The sequence below is a fragment of the Thamnophis sirtalis genome, unplaced genomic scaffold, assembly GCF_051295495.1.
Source record: "Thamnophis sirtalis isolate CommonGarterSnake01/CBP01778 unplaced genomic scaffold, rThaSir2_p1.2 scaffold_9, whole genome shotgun sequence".
Classification (NCBI taxonomy): domain Eukaryota; kingdom Metazoa; phylum Chordata; class Lepidosauria; order Squamata; family Natricidae; genus Thamnophis; species Thamnophis sirtalis.
This window is the reverse complement of record NW_028261389.1, coordinates 62,338,003-62,365,564: the sequence shown is the minus strand read 5'-3', so window position 1 is coordinate 62,365,564 and position 27,562 is coordinate 62,338,003. Positions and strand designations below refer to the sequence as shown.

Genomic DNA, 27,562 nt, shown 5'->3' with positions numbered 1-27,562 from the left:
CTGGCCTCGTGACAGTTGGGCTTGACAGTTGCTTCTGGCTAGTATAAATACCCTGACAGTTGCAGGGAATCTTTGAATCGCTTGTCATCTGGTACTAATAAAGATCTGTCTTGCATACATGGCTCCTGCGTGTCAATCCCTCACAACAACAACCCACACTCACACACGAGTTTATAATAGTTGTTTTATTTATTTATAGGCCGCCCTTTTCCCTGAGGGGACTCAGGGCGGCTTACAATCAAAAAGGAAGGGGAGTGTAGGACAATACGAAAAAAGAAATGTGCACAAAGTAAATTAGACAATAAAACTCAACATTCACTCAGCATTCGGGAGGGGCGAAATAAGATTATCCCCAGGCCTGACGGGTTAGCCAGTTCTTGAGGGCTGTGCGGAAGGCCTGGACGGTGGTGAGGGTACGAATCTCCACGGGGAGATTGTTCCATAGTGTCGGAGCCGCAACAGAGAAGGCTCTCCTCCGAGTAGTCGCCAGTCGGCACTGACTGGCGGATGGAATACGGAGGAGGCCAACTCTATGCGATCTGATGGGACGCAGGGAGGTAATTGGCAGAAGGCGGTCTCTCAAATAGCCAGATCCACTACCATGGAGCGCTTTATAGGTGGTGAGTAGGACCTTGAAGTGCACCCGGAGACCAACAGGTAGCCAGTGCAGCTCACGGAGGATCGGTGTTATGTGGGCGAACCGTGGTGCGCCCACGATCACTCGCGCGGCCGCATTCTGGACTAGCTGTAGTCTTCGGATGCTCTTCAAGGGCAGCCCCATGTAGAGCACATTACAGTATTCCAGCCTAGAGATCACTTAATAACTTAATAACTAGAGGTATTTTTTTTTCTGAGGCATTAATTTGTGACCTAATACACAACCACCGTTACAGAGGAATATTAATAAAGAGCCAAGATCTATTTTTTAAAAAAAGAATTAAAAAGAAACTTTAAAAATTCAAGGAAAACACTTTGTGGAAAACAAAAACCCCTTGTATTTGATTTACAATTAACAGGATTTACAAACAATGACAAAACAAAGCAGGTAAGCATGTTTGTTGATCAGTCAGAAAGCGAGTAAAAGAAGCTTAGTTTGACCCAGAATTCGTAGGTAATCTCATACAAACAATTCATAGTTCCATATGCTGAGGTGTGCATACAATAAGAAAGCAAAGGAAAAACAAGAAAAGCAGTATGCTGTTTCCCTCTTTTGCTTCTGCAATTCCCCTACAGTAGGCAATGAACATTGTCACCAGCCAATACGGTCTGTAATTCACTCTACAGAAATCAAAAGATTAATAAAATACATTTTAAAACTGACATCAGGACAAAAGTCGAGATCAACTTCAATACAGAGAGAGGTAGCAAATAAAATTGTTATCATGTTAAGAGCAAAGCAAGTTTAAGGTACCAAGGAACAGTGCTACTTGGAAAATGCTATTGAATTGACCAAAATAATCCATCTTATTGTGAAAAATAAATGTAACCGAGATTTCTTATGTGTGTATACATGTGTAACAACATTTTAAGATTACATATCAAATTTTATAAACTTGCCTATAAGCTAATACTGTCCACACACATTACATATTCAATAAGGTACTTTAATTTCCACTGCAAAGGTAATAATTCTATTCACTGCAGTTTTCCAAGGCTCAGATAGTGTTTATCCTTGACAAGGCATGGAATTTCTTTTACAATTAGTATTTTATATTTCAGACACAGGGTATTCTTTGTTTCTACTTGTGTTTTAAAACAATCTACTAGCAATCTTCCCAGGATAACGTGAAAATTCATTTTAAAAATCCTATGAACCATTTCAACAAAAGATACACATATTTGAATCAGGTCAAACTGCACATTATTGGCAAAAAGCTAACTACAGGCATTCTGCTGGTCAAATTTTCTCACAAAAGTCATCAAACCACACATAAATATTTTTGATATGATTCTCTTTACAAAACCATTCAGATCAACATAATTAGTACAAGTAAGGCACATTAGCATATATATATAATAATTAACAATTAAAAAAAGAACAAAAGGAAAAGCCAGTTTGTTTTGACAAACTTTTGAATGAATAGAATTTGTTGTCTGTACTCTTTTCATCAGAGATTTTAAGAAATGGTCTGAGAATAAGAAGATCTAATCCAGATCTAGATCCAAGTATTTCTGAATCTTGGATACTTGCTAACTCAGAAAAGCAGCCTTGAATGTTGCATTATCTTTGACACAGCTAAAACTATGCCTCAAGGGTAACTTGCCCATGGTGTGAATGGCAATTCCAAATGTAACAGTAGGTTGGCATGTGTAACAATCACTTTACTCAAAGTCAGAGAAAAAGGTTTTCTATCTTTCTGGTTCCCCTTTGTGCCAATGGTACATTGGATCAACTTTGGCTCTTTAGAAGTACCTTGGGACTTTATCCCATTTCCTACTGAGCAATATAAACATCTTCCAAAGTCTTGAGTATTTTCTGGCATTCAAGATTGAAACTTATGTTCTTAGAGACTTGTAGACTCCTTCCAAGATTAAAAAACAAAACAAAAACCAAACCATCACAATAGATCTACAGCATCATCTCCTTAGATTGTGAAAAAGGGGGCTTGGGGAGAATAGTTACAACCACGTGTTTTAGCATTTGACATTCACATGAATGTAAAAGAAATATGGAACCCCAATCCACCGCAATCTCCTAAAAGGAAAGTCATCGCAAATAAATTGTTTATATCCTCCTCAGAAGCAGAAGATTGATGAATGGTTTTTTTTTAAAAAAAAAAGAGGGGGAAAAGCTATTTCCAGTTATTGAAATTAAAAGGGGATATTGCATTTATCTTTCCAATATGCTATTGTTTTTTCTAGTACAAATATTGCTTAAAATATAAAGAAATTATAGGTAATGATTTTACTAGCATAATGATTTCTAAAAAACGCCGATGTTTCAAAAATTGTACTATTTGATTAAATGAGTATAACTGCCCCCCCACCCTCCCTTCCCCTTATGGACCTCCCACATGTCCCTCTGGAAATTCATTTATACACCACACAAGATTTTAATTAGAAGCATAATTTACAGTAAAAACTCTTTACATTACAGTGGTTCTATATAAAAAAGGAGCCTTTTGTTTTTTCATTTAAAATTGTAATTACACATTAAAAAATAGAACACTATTTTCTTATTAGGGAGAATGAATTTACACATCTTCAGATCAGACTTTTTTTATTGCAGCTTTCAAATCAAAGGTCAGTCACTTTATGCTCTAAAGCAGCTGCTATTTGTTGTAATCGAATAGCAAGCTGCATTTTTTGTGCAGCTGGGTCTTCTTCTAGTGCATTTATAATCTAAAATAAAAATAAAAAGGAGAACATTCAAGTCAAGATATTACAATATGATCCTATAAGCATTTCTTGAGAAATATACTCCAGGGGTTTTAAAAGACTGCTATCTATTAATCAGAAAGAACCTTCCCTGCTAATAGGAATCTGTAGAGCCATTTTCCTCATTGTGAGCAGTGGGATTGAATTTTCAAAATGTAAGAAACTACTATCAAATGGATGGCAAAATGTATTCTCTATCTATTTCAAGGGTGGTAAGCCAGGTTTGTGACATTTGATGCCTCCTGGACATTTTGTTAATAAGCAACCCTTCACTGTTCTTATTTAAGGTAGCCAAGAAATCTGTTATATTTGGATATAAAATCCCATATGAAACACACCTATATTTAGAGATGGAATTCTTCTGAACATGCTTTAAAGGTGTATATTTTTCCTCATATATGAATTACAGTCTCTTGGTCAAAGTCAAGCATCCAGTAAGCCAGGAAATTATCAGCCTGGAGGCAGGCCAGCTTGTTGAGATCTTACCCATCTCATGACTTTCTACAGAATAATAATAAAACAAACTCAGTGGTGGAAGCTTACCTCATCATAGTACTTGTTAGTATATTGGTAGAGCTGGTGTAAAGCCACAAGGGTGTTTAATGAGTCTGTGTGGGCCTATTAAATTAAACAAGAAAAACACTGTGTCAAACAGAAGAGCTGGCTACACAAGAACTTTAATGAAACCTATATAGATGCACCAGATGTAATATTGTTCCTCTTCCTATCCACAATTTTAATAGGTGTCCAGGTTGATAAGGAAGTGAAGATTATTTTTTTTAATCAGAAATATCACATCAAGCTTCTTTGCTGATTTGTTACAGCCACTACACTGTTGTCCCTACCTTAGGAATTATTGTAGAAATTATAATACCTTAAGCAGAAACCAACACTGCAGATGTATTTGCCAGCTGCTTCACCTCTAATCTTTCCATTTGTTGCACACACACAGAAACACACACATCTATCTATCTATCTATCTATCTATCTATCTATCTATCTATCTATCTATCTATCTATCTATCCATCCATCCATCCATCCATCCATCCATCCATCCATCCATCCATCCATCCATCCATCCATCCATAATTTATCTACCTATCCACCCAACCCAACTACCTATCTAATCTTTCCATTTCTCTCTTTCTCTCTTTCTCTCTTTCTCTCTTTCTCTCTTTCTCTCTCTCTCCCTCCCTCCCTCCCTCCCTCCCCCCCCTCTCTCTCTCAGAATGAAGCAAGCAGTAAAAATTACATCCATTTTGGATGTTGGATAATTAGCATTCTAACTGCAGTCTTCTCATTTTAAGGAATGCTGTGGAAAAGATAATAGATCTATAATTGCAAAGACCCTATGAGGAAATGTATTGTTTGGATCCCTTACAGCAGGTTTCAAGTCTGTGGCTGGTATTAACATTACATCGAATGCTCTTAGATAGATAGATAGATAGATAGATAGATAGATAGATAGATAGATAGATAGATAGATAGATAGATAGCACAACAGAGTAGTTATGAATTCAGAAACCTTCCGGTACCAGAGATAACCCAATTTTGGATCTCTCTGGTTCTGTCCTGTATAGAAGTAATTTGTAACTTAGGACCATTTTAGATGCATAGCTGCTACTTGAAGAAAAGGTAGCTAGGAAAAGCATTGGCCAATTTCATCTGGTCAAACCAGTTATAGCCTTTTTAAGAATGCCCCACCCACAGTGATGCATGCTGACTAATTTAATGCACTATACAGGGGCTACCCTTGAAGGCCAATCAGAAGTTTCATCTGGTTCAGAATGCAATGGCTTACATAATGATGGGAACTGATAGATTTTTCCCAGATACCATCTTATCAGAAAGAGATTTCTAGTGATAAGTTTGATTCTGGGGGCAATTTAAGATGCTTTGGGATAGCCAGATCAGTCAAAAGATGCTGCAAAAAAGTTCTGGTTGGGTCCTTGAGATCACAGTTGATAAACCAGTTGTTATGAATTGGATGTGGTGGTTGTTGATCAGATACTGCTGATTTCCACTCCCTATTGTTTATGTCTTATTTAAAGCTTCTTTGAGCTCATTGGATTGAATGGCATATAAAATAGAGATATATCAATCAGTCAGTCAGTCAGTCAGTCAGTCAGTCAGTCAGTCAGTCAGTCAGTCAGTCAGTTAGTCAGTCAGTCTGATCTGGTTAACCTGATTTAGGGAACTATGAAAATAAAACTGATTTGAAACTACTGAAGATTCCCCACACCCCATTGAACACAAGTGTGGTCAACCACTGAACTTAACTATTAGGAATGCAAAAACCTTGGGGGTGGGGAAGTGGGAAAAACTCCAGAGGACTGATATAAAATAGAAGATATGGTACAAATAATTCAAGACAAGAGAAATAACCCAGCAGCTCTACTTTTATCAGGTACATTTAAAACGGGTTGTTTCCAATTTTGTACTTACTCGAGAAATCTCTGCTAAATGTGTATTCATATCTTGATCACTCACTTGTACCATCTGGCGAATACCTCTATAATAACTAGAAAAAAATGCATTCGTTGAAATAACAACCTTTAAAAACACTTTAACACTTTGTACTGAATTTATGACATTTTCTTAATACACATTGCTATGTTGAACTAGAATTTTTAAAAGATGGTTGCTGATTTTTATCTTAGATGTAGTTATTAAAAAAGGTCTGATATCCTCCTTATAGATTAATGTCAGGACCTGAAGTTTTCTCCATGCTGGATTTTGTAGGTTTTCAGAACAATTATTGACAGCTGAAATGAATAAAAATAGCAATAGTTGCTTAGGATGCAGAATAAAAATATTACCGTAGGCCAGGGATTAGCAATATTATAGGGGCAGTCTACAAGAAACTATTTGCTATTGTCATGAGAAAAGATAGAACCAACATTTGGTCTATTTTAAGGGAATAACGTCTCTATGCTTATTCTTAACTGTCTAAACTCTAGAAAAATCACATTTGGGACATTTTTGGTTGGGAATTTAAGTATGAGAGATCCATTTTTATCACCATTTTAACTTAAGCCAGGGCTAACCCAATAGGGTGCTTGATAAGACATAGAGGTAGGTGATGTTCTATAGAGCTTTTAAGTCATTAGAGCTTCTATTACATCATTCTTCCTTACGCCTTGGTTTAAGCATTTCAGTGGATGACTGCTCTTAAATCCATTAAAGGCTTATGACTTATGCCACAATTTGGACCAAAATTTCCATCACTAAGCTGATGTGGTTATAAAGCGAGATGTCACATGACCATATTACTTAACAACCACAATCCTGGCACTGCTGGTTGCTATCATTAATCTAAAATCACAGATTGTTAAGCAGAGTGAGTCCCGGGTAAAAAGTGTGGGGGTGCCATGGGTGGATTGGGGGAAGCCCTGGGAAGTCTGGCGCGGGATATGATCATGCAGGGTGGGTGTTGCATAGCCCCAGCTGCCCCATCATCCTAGGTTTCATAGGTTTTACTGTGCCCAGATGCCCTTCACTCTTTTCCTACTGCTGCTAAGGTGCACTCAGCTTGACCCTACTGTATCCAAGCTTCTCGCCCTGCCAAGTCTTCTTCCTGAAGCTTTTATGGCATTCTCCAAATCACTTGTGCCATTTCTTCTCCAAATCGCATGTCCCATTCTTGTGATCTTTTAAAAACCTTATAGTCTTCCCCAGGCCTCACAAGACCAGATGTGCTGTTTGGAGAACGGCAGGAATCCTGTTCTTACAGTGCTTCGGAATTCCTCATTCTCCAAATTGAACACCTGTTCTTGTGAAAACTGGAGAAGACCAGGTTGTTTTTGAAGAATCATAAGAACAAGATGCATAATTTGAGAATGAATGGTTCATGCAATTTGGAGAATAAAGTCTAACAAAGCACCACGACGATGGGGTCCCTGATGATTTCCAAATAGTGTTCCTGTTCTTGTGAGTCCTGCAGAAGACGACCAGAAAGTTTCTAGAGCATGAGAATGAGGCACATGATTTGGTGAAGGAATGGAGCACATGATTTGGAGAACAGTGTATATGGCCTCAGGAAGAAGGCCTGGGGCAGCCAAATGTTGCCTTGCATTTGTTAAGGCAGCATTTGGCTGCATGAGCGCTGTCATAATTGTGAATGGTCACTGGAAAAATGGTCATAACAGGGAGACTACCAGTAGGGTTCAACATGACTTTCCTAATCAGCTGTTTAGCATGATGCTTTATCGTGGTTCCCAAATGGATTCATTAGTGGAGATACTGTAATAAGGATGAGGCTCACCTGAGCATCTGCTATACCCATAGCACATTTCAAGGTGTAAGAATAGCAATAGCAATAGAAACCAAAGAAACCAAAAGGTACAGTAGAACAATCTGTGCAGCTACCTAAAGGACCCACAAGCCCACATTTCTCATTCTGATTCAGCCCCAAATGTTTTCTGTTGCTTTTGTTGATCTCACACTCAGTGATTTCTTTAGAGCAAAGGAAAACAATCTTTTCTAGCCTACCTAGAAAAACTTTATCTCAGAGTAGATGATACCTTATAAAAATCCATGGCACAGGAAGTTTTGCTTCCTGACAGATATGCTGTCATACTTTTTTCACTTTTGAAAGTGTTTCTTGGATGAGGAATTAAAGTAAGTTTCTTATTTCCTAAATCCATACTATGCACAAACTTACATACATGCCTGAATCAAAAAGGAAAAACCATCACAGTGAAATACTAGAATAAAATAAAAAAGGCAAAAATCATGATATTTTTAAAAGCCATGAATATATTCAAATGTTGAAAAATCATTCAGTTTCATTTGGCATTGCTAAATTGCCATCTATTTTGAAAATGAATATATTACTGCTATATTATTTGAGTTTATCATTCTTTTGCCTAATTTCCAGGTCATTTTTAGTACGATAAATATTCTAGTAAATTTTTATTTTTATCTTGATAATTTTTATTCAGGATATATTTAGAACCAACTTGCCCCCAAGCAGTATATGGTGCGAGAAACAAACATTTTGTCCCTGAGAATATAAAATAATAATCCGTAGTTCTCTCTACTTACTCTTCCACCATTTTCTTATATGTAGAGATCTCTTTTGCATAGAGTAACTTGTTACTTGGAGAATCCTGAAAAACAGAAAGGAGTAAAAACTGATTTTTTGAAACTCGTATATTTGTTTTTCCCTAGCATTGCAGAAATTTGAGGTAGAAAAATCCATTGCCTTCAATAAGGTGTATGTCACAGCATCATGATCTGAGGTGGTGCAGTGGCTAGAGTGCAGTACTGCAGGCTACTTCAGCTGACTGCTAGCTGCAGTTCAGCAGTTCAAATCTCACCAGGCCAGAGGTGGGTTCCTAGCAGTTCGCACCAGTTCGGTAGAACCGGTTCGTCAAATCTACCGAAGAGGTTCCACCAGTGGACCCGGAAAGCAGGCCACACCTACAGAAGAGGTTCCAAAATTTTTTGAAACCCACCACTGCACCAGGCTCAAGGTTGACTCAGTCTTCCATCCTTCCAAGGTGGGTAAAATGACGACCCAGATTGTTGGGGGAAATATGCTGACTGTGTAAACCTTAGAGAGGGCTGTAAAAGCACTGTGAAGCAGTATATAAGTCTAAGTGTGTATGTCAAAATCTGCTTGGTGACAGGTATAGGCTCATGACTGAAGCTCTAACCCCCCTTGTTGACTCTGATGCTGAGGCCATCATCTTGCACTTTCTCCTTCCTTTACGGATGCTGCTGCACACCATTTGGAAAGCAGAATATTGATAGGTTATATCAACAGCAAGAAGAAAAGTCATGGCGTTTAAAAGTTATTTATCTTTCAAAACAAGCATGAAAGAGAGAGAGAGATACCCCTCCCTCCCCAAAATCCATTGCTGCTGTTGGGAAAGCAATTCTTCTTCAGCCGGTGAAGTTAGCAGCCCATGAAACCATCTATAGAGAATCCAATTTCTGAAGAGCAGATTAACACTCCTTGAGCATCAGTATTCTGAAGCCTCAGAATACATTTTCTTTATTGCTACCTGCTGCTCATGTGTTTATTCAAATGTAACAGCAACTTGTGGTTCTTTCTCTGCCCTCTATCTTTTCTTCTACCACCTCTAGGTAACCTCTCTCACAACATCAACCAGACTTCTTCAACCCTGGGTTCAAGAAGTTTTGACTAGACTCAGCATTGTTTCCCCATGATATCAGGAATACCAGAAAGAAACCAAGTAGAGAAAAATTTAGTAAAGCCATCCATTTTGTGTGGATTTACTAAAAGCCCAGATGCCAGAGAAACAGGTAGAGAGAGACCTCTGGCAGTTTTTGTAGAAGAAGGGGCAAGTAGCTGTCACTCAGGAATTTTTAAGTAACTACAAATATTCTATTATTAGATGCATTATAGAAACTGCAGGAAACAAATATCCCTGACTCTGTGAAGCAGCATAAATATCCCTGACAGGGGATGGAAAAATAAATAAGACCAAATCTTTAATAAATTGGTGTCTGGTGGACCTGGTGTCTTCTAGATGTATTCAGTTTTAACTCCTTTAGTATAGTTGGATTTTATAGGGTTGAGGGAAGTAGTTGCAGATTGCAGAGACATAGAACTGAAGGTACTTGAGAGACCGCCTACTGCCAATCACCTCCACTAGACCGATAAGATCGCATAGATTAGGCCTCCTCCAAATTCCATCAGCCAGCCAGTGTAGACTGGCAACTACTCGGAGGAGAGCCTTCTCGGTGGCTGCTCCGACCCTCTGGAACGAACTCCCCATGGAGATCCGGACCCTCACCACCCTCCAGACCTTCCGTGCCGCACTTAAAATCTGGCTATCCCGGCTGGCCTGGGGTTAAAGATTCTAACCCCTACTCGAATTGTATGACTGTTGAGTTCTTAAATGATGTAATGCTTTTATGTTGTAAATTGTTTGTCCTTCCCCCACCCCTTTTGAACTGTGAGCCGCCCTGAGTCCCCCCAGGGAAAAGGGCGGCATACAAATAAAGTGAACTGAACTGAACTGAACTGAGATGAAGCCTTACCCTGCTTAGTTTGTGCTCTGTTCTTGTGCAAGCATCCATGAAAGTTTGTGCGATGACTGATAAGGAAGCATCTACGACTTCGTGGACGTGAACGTCAAAAATGAAATGGGGATTTTTCAATATGTTCACCCAGAACCTAAGGGGCAAGCTGGAAAGAAAACAAGAAATAACTGGAACGGTATTCAGGAGTGAATGAAAAGGTAATGCTAACAAGCAAAAAGTGTTATTATTAGTAGGTAGGTACAAAGTAAGTTTCTTTGCATATCATCATAAACAGGAATTCCTGACATTTGGATGAATAGGATGTCAATACATTATTATTTCTGCTTTGCGCCTCTCGGCAACACAAATAATTAAATAATCACAAGTTGACTGGCTTGCTGTTATACTCAACTTTATATTCACGGGCTTCTTGATGCTGATTTGGGGTTTTTGGAGAGCAACAAAGCGGAGTGTGGTTTCATCGAATGCTAAGTCGGTCTCTGATAGAGTTTTCTTGATTTATTTAAGAAAAAGCACCAGTTAAGAAATAAAGCAGAGTGCACCAAAGAGCTTACTTATTCTAAGCAACCCAGAAGATGGGTTAACAAGCTTCCACAATGTGCTTTTATACTAAAAAGAATTTAAATAATCTATCTCCAACACTCCCTGATCCAAAGAAATGCTGGCTTATTAGCAAAAGCTCTATTGCTCCGTAATAAAGATTTGTATGCAGTTGTAAGGATCTTTTGACTCAGTCAAAATGCAGAAGCTTAGTGCTCATGTTGCAGATATGTATTATTCCAAAGGAAAGTCCAGCTGCACAAAGTATTAAGATAAAGTTTTTCAAATTGAGCTCAACGTTTGGTAGTCAAAAGTGAAACAAGAAAGAAATGTGGGCTGCCACATATTCTGTGCCACGTCTAGACTTTTCAGGTCTAACAAGCAATAGCAACAGAAGTGAGTAGCCCTTCTCTTCTGTAAAATTGTCCTAGTGAATTCAGTGAAAAGTTGGACAACTCTATAGACAAATCCTTTGCTATGATCCCACTGCAGTGTTGGGGCTTATCGTGCAGCCCATCACCTCGTATTTTGCAGATATCACAGGAAGGAGGGACTGTTCTCCATATACTCCCGTGATGGCGAACCTATGGTACACGTGGCCAAAGTGGCATGCGAAGCCACGTCACCCAGCACGTGTGGCCTTGCCTGTTTGTCTTCCGGGTTTTTAGTGCCCATGCCCACATGATGATCAGCTGTCCTTTGCATGCATGGCAGTGCTAAAAACTGGTGTGCGCATACATGCTGGCCAGCTGATTGTCGGGTGTGCATGTGTGCCAGAACCCAGAAGTTTGGCTTTTTGGCTTTTCCAGAGTGCAATCCCTTCACGTGTGCGGCAATCCCAAAAACGTGTGCGGCAATGCTGAAAACCTGCCTGCACATACAGGCCAGCTGATCGTCGGGTGCGCATGTGCGTGAGAACCCAGAAGTTTGGCTTTTCTGGAGTGCGGTCCCGATGAACGTGCCTATGCACGTGTGACATTTCCGTGTAATCTTTTTGGCACTTGGGTGCCGAAAAGTTTCACCATCATTGGTATATTTCCTTGTAACAAAAGGCTACTTAAATTAGAGAAATCTCCAATCCCCGGTTTAATGTTTCCACCATTCTCCTTTAATAGTTTGCTAAACATATTCCTATTGATTTCTCCTTCATTTGCCAAATCTTTGTATCACTTCATTTTTTAGTAATTTTTTAAAATCTGCTTTCAATACTCTATGCCACCCAGAGTCATTGTGAACTGGGCAGCTTTACAAATTTAATAAATTAAATTACATTGGATTTTGAGGTTCTTGGCCTGAATTTTTAAGGTTTGTGGTTGAACAATATGAGTATCCAGAACAGCCAGTGTGATGTAGTGGTTAAAACACTGAACTAGTTTGGAAAGTCTTAGAATCAAACCATCTTCATCCCAGGCCAATTATTGAATTACACTCCTAGAATAGATTGGGCTCTGAAATTGTACTTTAAGAGCCCAACCTAACTCAAGACCTGCTGCTTTGGGGATAAAAGTAAGGAAGAACCCTCTATTTGCTATCTTGAATATAGAAATGTGGGATAAAAATTTAATAAATAGTAAGTAAAATGTATTATGTTTGAAACAAACTATGACCATATGTACATGCATATTCTTTTAGTATTAAGTATAAAGCAATTTCCCCAACCTTAGAAAGGGATCATGCAATGGTTGATTCCTAAACTGATAAAGATACAGATTAACAGAGTTCAAAGGGACCTTGTAGGTCAGAGGTGTCAATCTCGATTTCATTGAGGACCGCATCAAGGTTGTTTGACCTCGGGATGCTGGGTGGGTGTGGCTGGGGTGGGTATGGCCTGGCAGGTGGCGTGTCCCCATTTTCAGTTGGGATGGCCTCCTGCAGCCCTCTGCCAGCAAAAATGGAGCTCAGGGGGCTGTCCCCCCAGCTCCGTTTTCAGTGGCAGGAGATCATTCCAGCTGAAAACAATCTGGGAGGCCACGTCCCTAGCTCTGTTTTCACTGGCCACATTACTATGGGCTGGTCCTTCACTGTTTGGTCCTGTGGGCCAGATCTAAGCATCCTGTGGAGCGGTTTCGGACCACGGGCCTTAAGTTTGACATCCCTGTTGTAGGTCATCTAGTCCAACCCCCCCCAAACAGACCCTACATGAGATGGCAGTCCAGTCTCTTCTTGAAAGCTTCCAGTGATTTAGAAAGCAGTTGTGTAAAAGGGCAGGAGCAAGGCTTTCCTTTCTCAGTGAAAAGGCTCGCTAGTTCACAGTTAGAGAGAAAAAGAAAAAAGTCTCTCGCGTAAGATCCCATGAAATTACAATCATTTACATTTTTAAAAGTAAAAAAAAAAAAGCAATCATTTTTATCTGCTTTCAACACTCTTATGTTTCAGAGTCATTCTGAACTGGACAGTTTTACAAATTGAATAAAAAAATGCATATCTGAAAAACTGTTGAACCCCTCTCTGGAAGCTTAAGAAAAAGTTTGCTTAATCCCTGTTTTACCTATAGTTAGTTTGTTTATTTGATTGATTAGCCTATGGGTCACCTCAAAGTGCAGAGTTCCAAAGACAAATTATTACTAAAATCCGATTAAAAAAAAACAATTTAAAATGGAATCGGAATAAAATGCAATTAAAATGAAATTGGAATAAATGTACAATTTAAAACGAGATTGGAATAAGATACAATAATTTAATATATGGATAAATAAATAAATAAATAAAATATGATAAAATTACATTTCAGTGCCACCCCTACAGTCTACTCCAGTCGGTCCCACTCCTATAGTAATAACAAATAAACAGAAAGAAAAGAAACAAACTTCTTGATAGTTAACTATGTACTATTTTCCTCCCCAGCTACCTGTTTGTTTTCCAGATGTGGATGGTGTCCTCATCTTTGATGTCATGCTTCTCTGCTTGCTCATCAAGGAAGTCAAAGAAATATTTCACAGCTGGTGGAACAACATGGTGTGAATCAAGTACACTATGGAAAAAGTTATCTACAAATTGTTGAAGTGTACCCTAAAGGGGGGGAAGCACACACAGAGTACAAACATTTTAAAAAAATTATTCAGGTAATGGTGTTAAGTGTAACATTTTCCAGCAGATCCTTTCAATTTATAAGAACGCTTCCGAAATGGACTTATAGTGTACAAGACTTTATCTCAAATGGCCACGGAATCACAATGCCTCCACTGCTGCATTTTTCAACTATAAATGGGTTATAAATGCTCTTATGAACATAAAAACGAACAGTCGTAACAAATGTTCCAGGATTTCAGAAAGAATAATTCTCACCTCTGTTTATAAAGAGGTGGCAATTTCAGCATTGTGGCTCAGGGAGAACAGACGACTCTGGTCTGAAATAAATGGGCAACCAATGGCAGGAATTGGTGGGAGAGTAATGCACTTACAACTGAGCTTTATGGATATATTATAACAACAATATTGAGCTTACAGGGGGGCACTTTATTTTTTTATGATGTAGTAACTTTATTATTAAAAAGTTCAGCATTTCTTATAACAGTGTGTGGATCGATGGATAGAAGGAAGGGAGAGAGGGAAGGAAAGAGAAAAAGAAAGGAAGGAAGGAGAGAGGAAGGAAGGAAAGAAAAAAGAGAAAATAAGAAAGGAAAGAGAGAGAAAGAGAAAAGAAGAAATAAAAAGAAAGAAAGAAAATTAATGTGCACAGTGTACTCAAACAATGCATCAAAGATCTGAAAATCCATTAAAATATGTTTGCTGTTCTCAATAATTTTTTTGAGCATCAAACTCCTCCTTTTAAAGTAATGAGATACTTATATCATATAACTGTCCCAAAAATCTGAAGGGTATTAACATTGGTGTGCTGAAATGCACTTCTTACAGCGGGTTTGGAGGCCAATACAAAAAAACTCCATATGAGCTGAGACTTTACCCACGGACAAGGAGCCATTGAAATTACAATTCATCTCCTGCTATACTGAATCTTCTATATCAGCGATGGCGAACCTTTTTTTGGCTCAAGTGCCATAAGTGGAGGGAGCGCAGGGGGGTTGTGCGTGGGCATGACCCACCCATAATGCGTGACCCCCCCATTTTTTGCATCCTTTTTTTGCCTTCCCCAGTCTCCAGAGGCTTTATAGGAGCCTGGGGAGGGGGAAAAAGCCTCCCCCCCATAGGCCCAAACTTCCGGTTTACCCATAGGGCCGTTTTTTTGTGCTCCAGAGGCTTTAGGGAAGCTCCTGAAGCCTCTGGAGGGCCTCCGGAGGGGGGGAGGCTCCTTTCGCCCTCCCCAGGCTCCTATAAAGCGACTGGAGCCTGGGGAGGGCGAAAAATGGCTTTAAAAAAGGGTGAACTCAGCTGGCCTGACAGGGCAGCGCCTCATGTGCCCTGACAAATGGCTCCATGTGCCAACTAAGGCACACATGCCATAGGTTCGCCATCCCGGTTCTATATCAATGATGGTGAACCTTTTCAGCACCGAGTGCCCAAACTGGAATGCGCATGCATGTACATGCATGTGTGCATGCTGGAGCGCCAGAAACCCAAAGACCAACTGGCTGGTGTACACAGCTGGTCTTTGGATTTCTGGCAAGCGCATGTGTGCCGTCCAGCTGGTCTTTGCACGCATCAGAGCACAGGAAACCTGAAGACCAGCTGGCTGGTGCGTGCATACCTGTTTTTTGGGCATTTTGGAGGCCATTTTCCAATTGTTTTTTGGACCATTTTTGGCCGTCTTCTGGGCCGTTTTTCAGGCCATTTTCCTAGCCATTTTCCAGAGCTTGCAAAGACCAGCATGTATGCTGGAAACCAGAAGAGCAGCGGGCGACGGCGGGCGTGCCCACAGAGAAGGCTCTGCGTGCCACCTCTGGCAGGCATGCCATAGGTTCGCCATCACGGTTCTATATGCACTCACAGACTCAATCTATAACAACCCACCTAATAAATAACCAGGAAATATTGATCTCTTTTTTGTACAACTGTTGTTATCAGATCAGAACAAACTACCATATTTTTCGGAGTATAAGACGCACTGGAGTATACACCCAGATTTTGAAGAAGCAAATGTTTTTAAAAAGTAGATAGGTAGATAGAGGGATAGAGAGGGAGAGAAAGAGAGAGAAATACAGTAGATAGGCAGGGAGAGAGAGATAATAGGTAGGTTGGTAAGTAGAGGGATAGAGAGAGAAAAATAAAGAGAGAAATACAGTAGATAGGTAGGGAGAGAGAGAGAGAGAGTAAGTAGGTAGGTATATAAGTAGATAGAGGGAGAGAGAGAGAAATACAGTAGGTAGGTAGGGAGAGAGAGATAATAGGTAGGTTGGTAAGTAGAGGGATAGAGAGAGAAAAATAAAGAGAGAAATACAGTAGATAGGTAGGGAGGGAGAGAGAGAGAGTAAGTAGGTAGGTATATAAGTAGATAGAGGGAGAGAGAGAGAAATACAGTAGGTAGGTAGGGAGAGAGAGTAGTTAGGTAGGTAGATAAAGGGATAGAGAGAAAGAGAGAGAAATAGAGAGAGATATAAATACAGTAGGTAGGTAGGGAGAGAGAGAGAGAGTAGATAGGTAGGTAGATGTTTCCAGATGTATTTATCCATGTGCTGGAGAAGGAAATTGCTGACAACCTGTAGCAACCACTCTAAGTAAACAGCTTTCCGAAAGGGAAAAAGGTTTTGCACTCTGCAAACTTCCTCAAAACGGCCCATTTTTTTCCAAATAAAAGTCATGAATAGCCTTGGGGAAGGCTTGCAGAGTGCTCCTAGGGAGTGGGGGGGGGGGGGAAGAGCGAAAAGCGGTCAGTTTTTCGCAAAAATGGGCCTTTTTTGTCAAAAAAAGGCATGCATAGCCTTATAGAGTGCTGCTTGGGGGGGGCAAAAAACAGCCCATTTTTTGCTCATTTCTGCCCTCCCCAGCCCCCAGGAGCTAACTGAAAGCCTCCATAAGGCTATGCATGGCCATTTTGGTGAAGGGGCGGGGCTTCAGGAGGCAAAAAAATGCTGTATTCGGTGTATAAGACGCACCCAGATTTTCAGCCTCTTTTTAGAGGAAAAAAGGTGCGTCTTATACTCAGTAGATTCTTTGAATGTAGTGAAATTTTGTTATATTGTATGCAAAATTAGGCTGACTCTAACTGCCCACCCTAATCATAATACATGATTTTGTCTGCTTGTTATTTTTATTTATTGTTATTATTATTATTTTAAATGCTTTTATTTGTAATGCTTGTCTGTGACCGTAATAAACGTTGATAGGAAGGAAAGAAGGAAGGAAGGAAAGAAGGAAGGAAGGATGGATTACCTTTGGAAAATAATCCATATTTAATTGGGATGCATAAACACAACAAGAACACCTGCAATCTGATTGGACATCTTGCTAATAAACCAAGGATTTTCATAGAAAAATCAGTTTGGCTTGATTAAATTTGAACTGGTCCTGTCTGCTCTGCATGTCACATTTTTTGCAGACACTATTAAGCAGTTTTTATATATCAATAAACAGCTCACAAATGAACTTCAATATAGTGTAAATAAAATTACACACCAAGTTGCTATAGATATATTAATGTTTACAGAAGAGGACCTCATGGGGAATTGTTCTTGGGCTTTAAATTGATTTAAGCCCTATCTAGGCATGAAACTTTCCATTTATATGAACAATTCTGCAGGGTGTTCGTACAGATCAGTCATATGATGTATCCCTAGGACGGTACTCTGCCTATTCAGCATGAACCTCCACCAAGGGGATCTGCTCTAGACTACCACGTGAGGTAGAAACCTATGATGTACACCCAGAGTCTTTTGCAGAAATTGGTGCTATTCACGCAGAGCCTGCAAAGGTATTTAGCACCGAGGAGAATGGATTCTACCCTGCCATTTTCCACATTTATCAATACCTATTTATAGATAACTCAAGTATTTAGAATTTATCAACATAGCCTAAATAAATACATAGAGAGGATAAGTCTACATATCTAATTTTAAAAAGCTCCAGTATTATGGCCCCCTTTAAAATCAGAGTTTAAACTGAGCTTGGTTTCTTTGAAATAGATAAGGAACAGCATTCTAGAAATAGATTAAAATGGAACCTTATTGTCAGAATGGCTGGGGAAACAAATGAGCTAGTGTTTTCTGTTTCTGGTTGCTTCTACTTGTTTAATCATAGCTATACACTGCATTTTTTGTGGTATTTTAATTTTTTATTATGGAGAGCCCCAACATATAGAAAACATATATGCATCTAGTAAACAAATAAATAAATTTCTCTTCTTCAGTCAGATGTTTTCAGAACTGAAGCAATAGTATTACATTGCTATTCAGAACCTTTTTGGGGCTGGTGTAAATGTTCGGAATTGATGCTGTGGCAACTATTGGAAATGACTATAACTCCAAACAATGGCTGGCAATAACTTGGTATCAGGATGTTACCACATCATCTTACTGCCCTCCTTTCAATTTCTCCTTTTTCTCATTTTTGGGATGGGAATTCTTTAAAACTGTAGTTGTTCTAGCTAGGGAGAATTTAATTTTTAGTTGTTAAGGTTATGAGAAAGATGGGGCCAGATGAATCAAAAGTTGGAATTAAGATTGTTGGGAGAAATATCAACAACCTCAGATATGCAGATGATACCACTCTAATGGCAGAAAGTGAAGAGGATCTAAAGAGCTTCTTGATGCAGGTGAAGAAGGAGAGTGCAAAAATTGACTTGAAACTCAACATTAAGAAAACTAAAATCATGGTATCCGGCTCTCTCAGTTCCTGGCAAATAGATGGGGAAGAAATGGAGGTAGTGACAAATTTTACTTTCCTGGGCTCCAAAATCACCGTAGATGGAGACTGTGGCCAAGAAATTAAAAGATGCTTGCTCCCGGGGAGGAAAACTATGGCAAATCTAGACAGCATACTAAAAAGCAGAGACATCATTCTGTCAACAAAAGTGTGCATAGTCAAGGCTATGGTTTTCCTGATTGCAATGTATGGCTGTGAAAGTTGGACCATAAAAAAGGCTGAGTGCCAAAGAATTGAGGCATTTGAACTATGGTGCTGGAGAAGACTCCTGTGAGTCCCTTGGACTGCAAGGTGACCAAACCGGTCAGTCCTAGAGGAAATCAACCCTGACTGCTCTTTAGAAGGCCAGATCCTGAAGATGAAACTCAAATATTTTGGCCACCTAATGAGAAGGAAGGACTCACTGGAGAAGAGCCTAATGCTGGGAAATGCTGAGGGCAAAAGAAGAAGAGGACGACAGAGAATGAGGTAGCTGGATGGAGTCACCAAAGCAGTCAGTGTGAGTTTAAAGAGGATGGTGGAGGATAGGAAGGCCTGGAGGAACATTGTCCATGAGGTCGCGATGGGTCAAGACACGACTTCGCAACTAACAACAAGAAGGTTATGAGTCCCACTTGATGCCAAGGTTCATTCATAGAAATAATCATTATAATGAGGATTAGTGTTCACTTGTCAGTGTCCCCCCCTCTTTTAAAAGAACAGTGTCAGGAGAAGTAGGAAATCTGGTAAGATACAGGAGAAATGCCTGCAGGCACATTCAAATCCCAAAATGCCATGTTGAAAAACCTGGTTCAAAACTACATAACATTAGCCTTTTAAATTACTAGAGGAAAAATATTGTAATGGCTAAGTATGGTTTGTTTTTAAGAAGAAAGCACTGAGATATTCATCTGCTTGACTTTAGATCCCAGCTATACTTTAGACATGGTCATAACAGGAATGGAAAAAGGGGAAAGGAAAATGTAAGAGTTCTACATTCTTTGCAAAGTCAGTATATATTAGCTTATGTCATATCTAAAATTTGGATTTTTATTAAGATAAAGTTTTCATATTCTACTTTTAGTGGATCTACACAAGCAGAATAGATTTTCACAAGGTGTTGGACAGAATTTAACTTTTAATCTTATTGTAAAATTTACACCATGCTTATTAGTGCTGACTACTGCTCTTGATACATGTTGATATTTATATTTTGCTTTAATTTTAAAACAATCTGTAGTTTTTAAAATAATACATTCAATTACTTAATAATAGTTAATGAAATATTGGAAGTTCTAACCTAATTCTATAATGTTTGTAAATATTCTCTTTATTCATGACCTTTAAAAATGTTTCTGTATTTTTACACTTCTTTTATCTATCTTTTTAAATAATTATTTTCTCTTTTAAAAATTGCTAAATGAAAATACTACTAACAACCACAATAGAAATAAAACGCAGGTCACAATAAATCAATTGGTTCTCCATTGGGTCAGATTAGTTCAACTCTTCTTATACGCACCAGTCAATAATATCCTCTTTTAAGAAAATGAAAAATATGGAATGTTTGTTGTCTCTTAGGATTCATTGTTATCTAATGGACATATAGTGTATTAATACTGGAATTTTCAAAAAATACGTTCATAAGCAAAGATGAAAAAACCTTGAGTTTCTTTAACGCTAATGAGGCTTAATTGAATCTATTAATTTCAATGCAGCTAGTCTATGTATCATTATAACTGAATTCAGCTGATGCCTTTGAATTTAAATCTTCATTCTAAAGGAAAAATCTACATCTAAAGTCACTATCTATTTAAACATAGTGAAACTTGACACTTGGCAGTCAATTTTACCTTCACAGAGAGTAGCCTTGTCAGGTAGATTTCAGTGATAGCTTTGGTCCTTTCCTTCTCCTTCATACTCCCTCTTTTTGATTTACCTTCATCAACTTCATCTACTGCTCGAACTAGATGCCAGATCTTATTTTCTTCTTCCAATAAAGCATGTCCTGAATAAACCATAACATTTCAAAGCAATCAACAGATGAAATGAAATCCAGGGATTGAGCAATTGATCGCCATGCATAAAATAATGTCCACTGTGTTGCAACTAAATGGCATACTTAATGGCCTGCAATAAATATTATTTGTATTTCACAAATGAAAGGAAAATCTAAGCTCATATTACTCTTGCTTATAAGTTCAGATTTTCAAATGAAAAAGTTGAGATAACTTTAACCCTAGCTGTTTTTGACCATGGTTGATAATATTAGTTTGAAGAGGAAAAACACAAAAACAGTAAAATAAGCCAGTATTTCCTAAAGTCTTATGTTAAAGCCAGCTATGTCTGTTTTGTGACTGCTTTTTACCTGTTTGTTGTTCATAGATCCTAAGAAATATACAGTAGATCCCAACAATTCAAAGCTTAACACATCTTCACAAAATTTAATAGTAACCTTAGTCTTATCTAGTTAGTTCTCTACTTACTTATGACCACAATTGGGAGCAGACTGCCATTGGTAAGCAAAGTGGTTGTTAACTGAGTTGTGCCCAATTTTACAACCTTATTTGCCATGTTGATAAGCAAATTACAACAGTGAAATGAATCATGCTGTTGTTAAATCTATCCAGCTTCCCCTGTTGACTTTCCAAACTGGAAGCTGAATGGGAAGGTTGCAAACGGTGATCACATGACTTTTGGTATGCTGCAACTGTTGTAAATATATGCCAGTTGCCAAGTGCCTGAATTCTGATAACATGACCGTGGGAATGTTGAAACGATCATTAAGTACTGATTTTAAGTTACTTTTGTCAGTGTGGTTGTAACCTCAATGTTGCTAAATGAATGGTTGTAAATCAATGACTAACTGCAGATACCCAGATGAACATACACTTCCTATTTATTTTCCTATGTTTATATTTAGGCCTTGGAACATTCTTAGGCAGTTATAGAAGTGATAAAATCCCTGGCTAAATCCACATTACAAAATGCTTGATTTCCTACAGTCCCGAATGCCTTGATGTTTTAGAAATGTCGCATAGACTTCATGTCTGAAGACACCATAATCTCTTCATTTACAAAATAATATATTTCAACACATCCCCTTTTGTTGATAATGAGATTCTTAAATCAGAGAACAGGCTGTGTAGAGGAAAAATCAGGCACAGTTTTATGATAGGACCCTGCGATTTTAAAAACCACGAAAGAGTGTGTAATTCCGTTTACTGACCTATTTATACGTTCATCTCAATTTGATTTTTTTTTCTCCCAAAGAAAGATTGTAAAGCATTCTTACATGGTGTGGGAACAGGAGACCTTAAAACAAAGCTACTTTCCACCCCAGATCTCTTGAAGAGTACAAATGTAGTCCATCTGTTTAATTATACTGTATATACAGCGAAATAGGCACCGCGAATGATATAAAGGTTCAAGCAATTACAAGTCTGCTCATTAAATATAAAACTTTTGATCTATGAAGCTGAATAAATGTACAATACTGGCAACCAATTAATTACAGTTATAGTACACTCACAATGCATATATGTCAGAAAAGTCAAAGCATAAACAATATGTACACAATGACATTTTTAACAATTCTGAATTGTATTCTTTTCATTCAGCTTACAGCAGCATCATGACTTTTAGCAATCAGAGAAAAGGCCACTATGGTACATTGTTCTTTCTTTGGGTAAGACAGATAATTTCCAGGCCAAAAAGTAATGAATAACTGCCATTTTGCAGAACTATTGATTTCAAAAAACCAGTAATATAAAGAAATGCAAAGTCTAACTTTGCTAAACAATATAATAGTATAATGTCTGTTATAAATGCTACCAAAATCCTGCTTTAATTTTTTTTTTTTTTGCTTCTACAAGCTACATTTTTAGTTCATAAGCCCTGGTGGCGCAGTGGTTAAAGTGCAGTATTACAAGCAAAGTGCCTGGTTGCAGGCAAACTCTGTCCACAGCCTAGAGTTCAATTCTGATGAGGCTAAAGGTCAACTCAGCCCTCCATCCTTCCAAGCTCAATAAAATGAGGACCCCAAGCAACTAATGCTTATATTGTAAACTGCTCAGAGAGTGCTGTAAAGAGCTTTGGGGCAATATGTAAGTCTAAATCCTATTGCTATGAACCCGTATATAACCTATAAAACAAACACATGGACTGTCACTTTGATGATGCTATCATTATTTTCAGAGTCCTTTTCATAAACCGATGGTATTTGGATGATTCAAGTCTTTTAAAAAAAGTCTGAAAATACCATAGAGAACATTTTTCCATAATCATGGTAGCTGCTAATCCAGAAGACAAATCAAGGTTTACCAGCTGCAAAGATCATGACAACCACTAGATGACAGTCAAGAGACACAGAAAACTTTGCTGTCAGTAGTAATGTTTGGAATTTTGCAGCTAAAGACTAGTATCTCTATCTAGGATGGACAGTCTTTGCAAAACCACACTGACCTTTTTCCATTTTTACTTATCTATAAGGAGACAAAGAACTTGTGTTCCTCACACCAGTTTTAACATTCTACAATTGGAGAAAACTCTATAGTTACTAATAGCTAGGCTACTAACAGATGAGTTCAGCATGCATGCTACATATGATGCTGGAATCATATAATAGGAGAAGCCATATTATAGAAATACCGTAAGTTGGAAAGTGTCTGATTCATTGCTTATCTCACTTACAAATCTATAAAATAATATTGAACATTGTCATTATAACCAAGATGCAATACAGAGATAACCAAACCTCCTGGGATAAAGAGGAAGAAGTTGAGTTAAAATATTCATTATTATTAAAAGAACAAAGAAAAACTATAATGATTTCTATAAATGCAACATTTGTGAGAAACTAGAAAAAAAATCAAATACTGAACAGGGATACAAAAAAAGGAATAGTCAAACCAATTTTCCTACTTTTAAAATCCTGCTGAAACAAATGCAGTGTCCCACTTGTGCAACTGCAGTCATTTAATTTAGAAATGTGAAATGTTATTGCATTTATCCCCTAGGATCTGTAATTAGCTACTGAATTTACCTCTGTTAAAACATCACTGCTAAACAATTTACAAAAAATACTTTTTAGTGAGCTGTAATCCTATTTTACCTATTATTTAATACAAACCAACTTTGAACAGTTTCTAGTTTTATCCCAATTGATTTTTAAAAGGAGAATCAAACCTCTAGGAGTCAACCCAAAACAATCCTTTTTAAGCCACTATTTTTTTTGTAAAACGGGCAAGAGTATTTCAATCAATCTCTTTTTCAGTGGAAAACACTGTATCTGATTAGCCAAGGAAGAACACCACAAATCATGGTCAGTGTAAGTTGCAGATTTGCCTACTTCTCTAATGTTTATAGCTTTTCAAATAAACTGACTTAGCTACATATTAGATGTTAGCTTTCCAGAATTTCTCTGCGTGGCATTTCCCATGTGGTTTAAAAGCTATAGAAGGCTCTATCTTTACTACTAGTGGGATTGTTTACAAGCACATATCTATATCCCAAGCTAGATGCTATGATTATATATGCAAACTCACAACATCCAGCTTGTTTTCTATCACAAAATAGAACCTGACTTAAAGACTACCATGCTTATTCTATACCCGTGATGGTGAACCTATGGATCCTGAAGCCTCTGGAGGGCCTCTGGGCGGGGGAGGCTGTTTTCACCCTCACCAGGCTCCTATAAAGCCTCTGGAGCCTGGAGAGGGCAAAAAAAAAAAAGCACGGCAAAAATGGGGAGGAGCGCTGGTCATGCATGCATGCATGCTGGTGTCTGGCACATTGCATTATGGGTGTGGCACACCCGCACACGACCCCCCTGCGCTCTCCCCGCTTTTGGCATGTGAGCTAAAAAAGGTTCACCATCACTGTTCTATACTCTTTATGTACATGACTGCACTCCCACTCATGCTAGTAATACTATTATTAAATTTGCAGATGATACAACAGTGATTGTACTTATCTCTGGGGTGGGGATGAGTATGCCTATCAAGATGAGGCGGACTGGTTGCTTTTGTGATGTCGATATAATAACTGGTCCTTAACATCATAAATTGGTCCTTAACATCAGTAAGACCAAGGAACTTATAGTGGACTACAGAAAGAATGGATCAGACATCCAGCCCTTGGTTATCAATGGAGACCCGAGTGGACCCAGTGGTCAATTTTAAGTTTCTGGGTGTTATCATAAAAGAGGACCTGACCTGCGGTGCTCACCTTGCAGCACTGGTCAAAAGGGCCCAGCAGAGATTATACAACCTGAGACTTCTCAGGAAACAACAACTGAATGAAAAACTGCTGGTGACCTTCTACCGCTGCACCATAGAGAGTATTTTAACTTACTGCACCTGCGTATGGTTTGCTAATTGCACAGTGGCAGATAGGAGAGTGCTCCAGAGGACTAAAATCATTGCCCAGAGGATTATTGGTTGCCCTCGCTCCTCTTTGGAAGAGCTTTATAGCTCCCGCTGCCTTAAGAAAGTTCAAAACATTCTTAAGGATCCATCTCATCCTGGACACCCTTTTTTTTAACTTTTACAATCTGGCAGATGGTACAGGATAATAAAAACAAGGACAAATAGGCTGAAAAAAGCTTATGTTCCAGAGCAGTAACTATATTGAATTCTACAGTATAGTGCAGTGGTGGGTTGCAGGCGATACACCCTGATACAGGTGTACTGGTGCCTGCCAGGAGCACCAGGTACCGTTCCAGTATCATTGTCCCACCCATCCATCCTTACCTGTCTTTAAACTCTTCGGCGTTTCTGCACACAGCATGTACAGTACCTGCGTGACGCTCCTCCAAGCAGCTGGAGCGTTGCGGAGGCGTCGCTGGAGGGTAGGACGCATGCACATGCTGCACGTGTGTGCACGCACACTGTGCACATTCATGTGGAGGACGCCGGGCCCAGTTACAACCATAACCCACCACTGGTATAATATAATATTAATACAGTATCAGAGGTTTTCAATTCAATTGTACAGAATGTGAAGGATATGTGTTTTTGTTTTATTTTTATAGTTTTCTTATTTATGATGTATACTGAAAATGGCATTTAATTTCATTGTATGAGGTGCAATGAGAAAAAAGTAAACTAACCTAACCTAAACTATACTTACGTTCCTCTGGCATGTCTTGTTGGTGATCCTCTGGCTGCTGAGAAATCCCCATTTTTGACAAGATGAGGGTAGCACCATCTCTTACCTTCAAGAACATACATGCAACAAATTGGTGAGAAAAGCAAAAATAACTCTTTTTCCCATGCAGTTTCTACTTCTGATGTAAGCATAATATGTGATATAAGAATAAATTCATCTTTCTGGGCCATTTTTTTTACAATGCATTCAATTATTCTTTTTGATGTACTCTATGTATGCCACTGAAAGAGATGAAAAAAATCACTAGTCATCCATTTTAGTGGCCTCTTCATCTAAATATTCATTGGATAATAAAACTAAGCTTGTCTTTGAAATCATTTGGAAGGAAGTATCATGGACAGTTCTACCCAGAGTTCCTGCCCATTACTAAAAGTTTTTTTTTTTTATATCAGTCAATCTCATATTAAGGTCCTCAAATTCTTTTGAGATTAGAAAACTGACATTCATGGAGATTAGAGAAGATATGCTGGATTCCTTAAATTTAAGCCTTACTGGAAGGACTTAACTGATAACAATTTCTGTGCTGGCTTTAAACAAGGCTAACTTTTATTTTATCCCTAATACAGAATTTGCCAGTTTCCAAAGAGCTGCATTTAGTAATTGCCCACTTGTGGCATAGCAATAGAATTTCAGATTCTGAAACTAGGCTTTGTTCAAAGAAAATAGATATTGGCTATGATAGGAAGGAAAGGGAACATTTTTTTTGAGACAGATCACTTTTAATGAAAAACTAAAAAGCAGCAAGGAGAATGTAACGTTTCCAAAATGCTTCCTTACATTATAGTGCATCAGGGTATTGATGCGCCTCCACCTCCCTTCCCTTTGTGACGTTAAATCCAAGTCTGAGAGTATCTGTGCAGTAGATCCTGGACGCCACTCTGAGGAGCAATTAGAAGAAGAAAAACATTTTACAGGTGCCCACCCCAAAACACCCTGCACATAAAGAAACCTTCCATTTAGCAAATTACTGAAGTTTTGCAGAATTATCTTCTCTTCTCTGGATCCACCCACCCCAGCAATCCTGTTTTTTAAAATGATAAATTAGATTTAATAGAAAAGTTATTTTCCTGTAGTAGAGACAAGGCATTGTACAGTGGGATAGTTCCTTTTCTTCCACCTACTCAGGAAGTCAGGCTAGAAGAGTCCGTATTGTTACTGCTTTTTCACTCTTTTTCAACCCAAACCATTTCACAAGGATAAGGTGAACTCTGAAGCTGATCTGACCGAAACTTCAATGTTGCCACACTGGAGCTGAGGGATAGGGAGGGAGGGAATAGAGATAGCTGGGGTTTTGTAGCCAAAACAAAATATTTTCTCCTGGGAACCAAGGACATTCTCACACCTGGTCAGAGAGAGGGGAGGAGTGACATTACCAGGCAACAGGATGGCCACCTGATTGGACCATGTGACTGATGGTTTGGGGAAGGAGAAAAACGTTTACTTTTAATGAGGTGAAAACCGCTGGAACTTTCAGAGTCAATTTTCACCAGAATTGTGCTGAAATGATATATCCAATAAAACTATATTGGCCTTGGAGTTTTGTTTGCTATGGGATTATTACTGGGAACACTGACAGATAGTTTTATGGGGAAAATAGGAGCAAGGAGTATTAAGTATGTCTGCCAGCTTGAATTATTTATAAAAATAGTAAAGGTGGAATAAAAATAAATACTAATATAAATAAGATGGTTAGTCTTAATGGGAGATCACATAGAAGATTAT

At 38.6% G+C, this 27,562-nt stretch overlaps 1 protein-coding gene across 3 annotated transcripts in view; it reads right to left on the bottom strand.

The window, feature by feature from the left end:
* Nucleotides 1-971: 971 nt before the first annotated feature.
* The window catches only part of PLXNB2 (plexin B2), a 367,326-nt gene continuing 340,735 nt past the window's right edge, over nt 972-27,562 (bottom strand). For all 3 annotated transcript variants that reach the window (XM_087722147.1, XM_087722148.1, XM_087722146.1), the window contains 9 exons: nt 26,618-26,718; nt 25,802-25,886; nt 20,524-20,678; nt 13,785-13,945; nt 10,394-10,541; nt 8,426-8,490; nt 5,825-5,900; nt 3,922-3,996; nt 972-3,342 (listed from right to left, as the gene is read on the bottom strand). In XM_087722147.1, the coding sequence (XP_087578273.1) occupies nt 3,238-3,342; nt 3,922-3,996; nt 5,825-5,900; nt 8,426-8,490; nt 10,394-10,541; nt 13,785-13,945; nt 20,524-20,678; nt 25,802-25,886; nt 26,618-26,718 (971 nt within the window). In that variant the 3' untranslated portion in view covers nt 972-3,237. The remainder of the gene's footprint in view (nt 3,343-3,921; nt 3,997-5,824; nt 5,901-8,425; nt 8,491-10,393; nt 10,542-13,784; nt 13,946-20,523; nt 20,679-25,801; nt 25,887-26,617; nt 26,719-27,562) is intronic.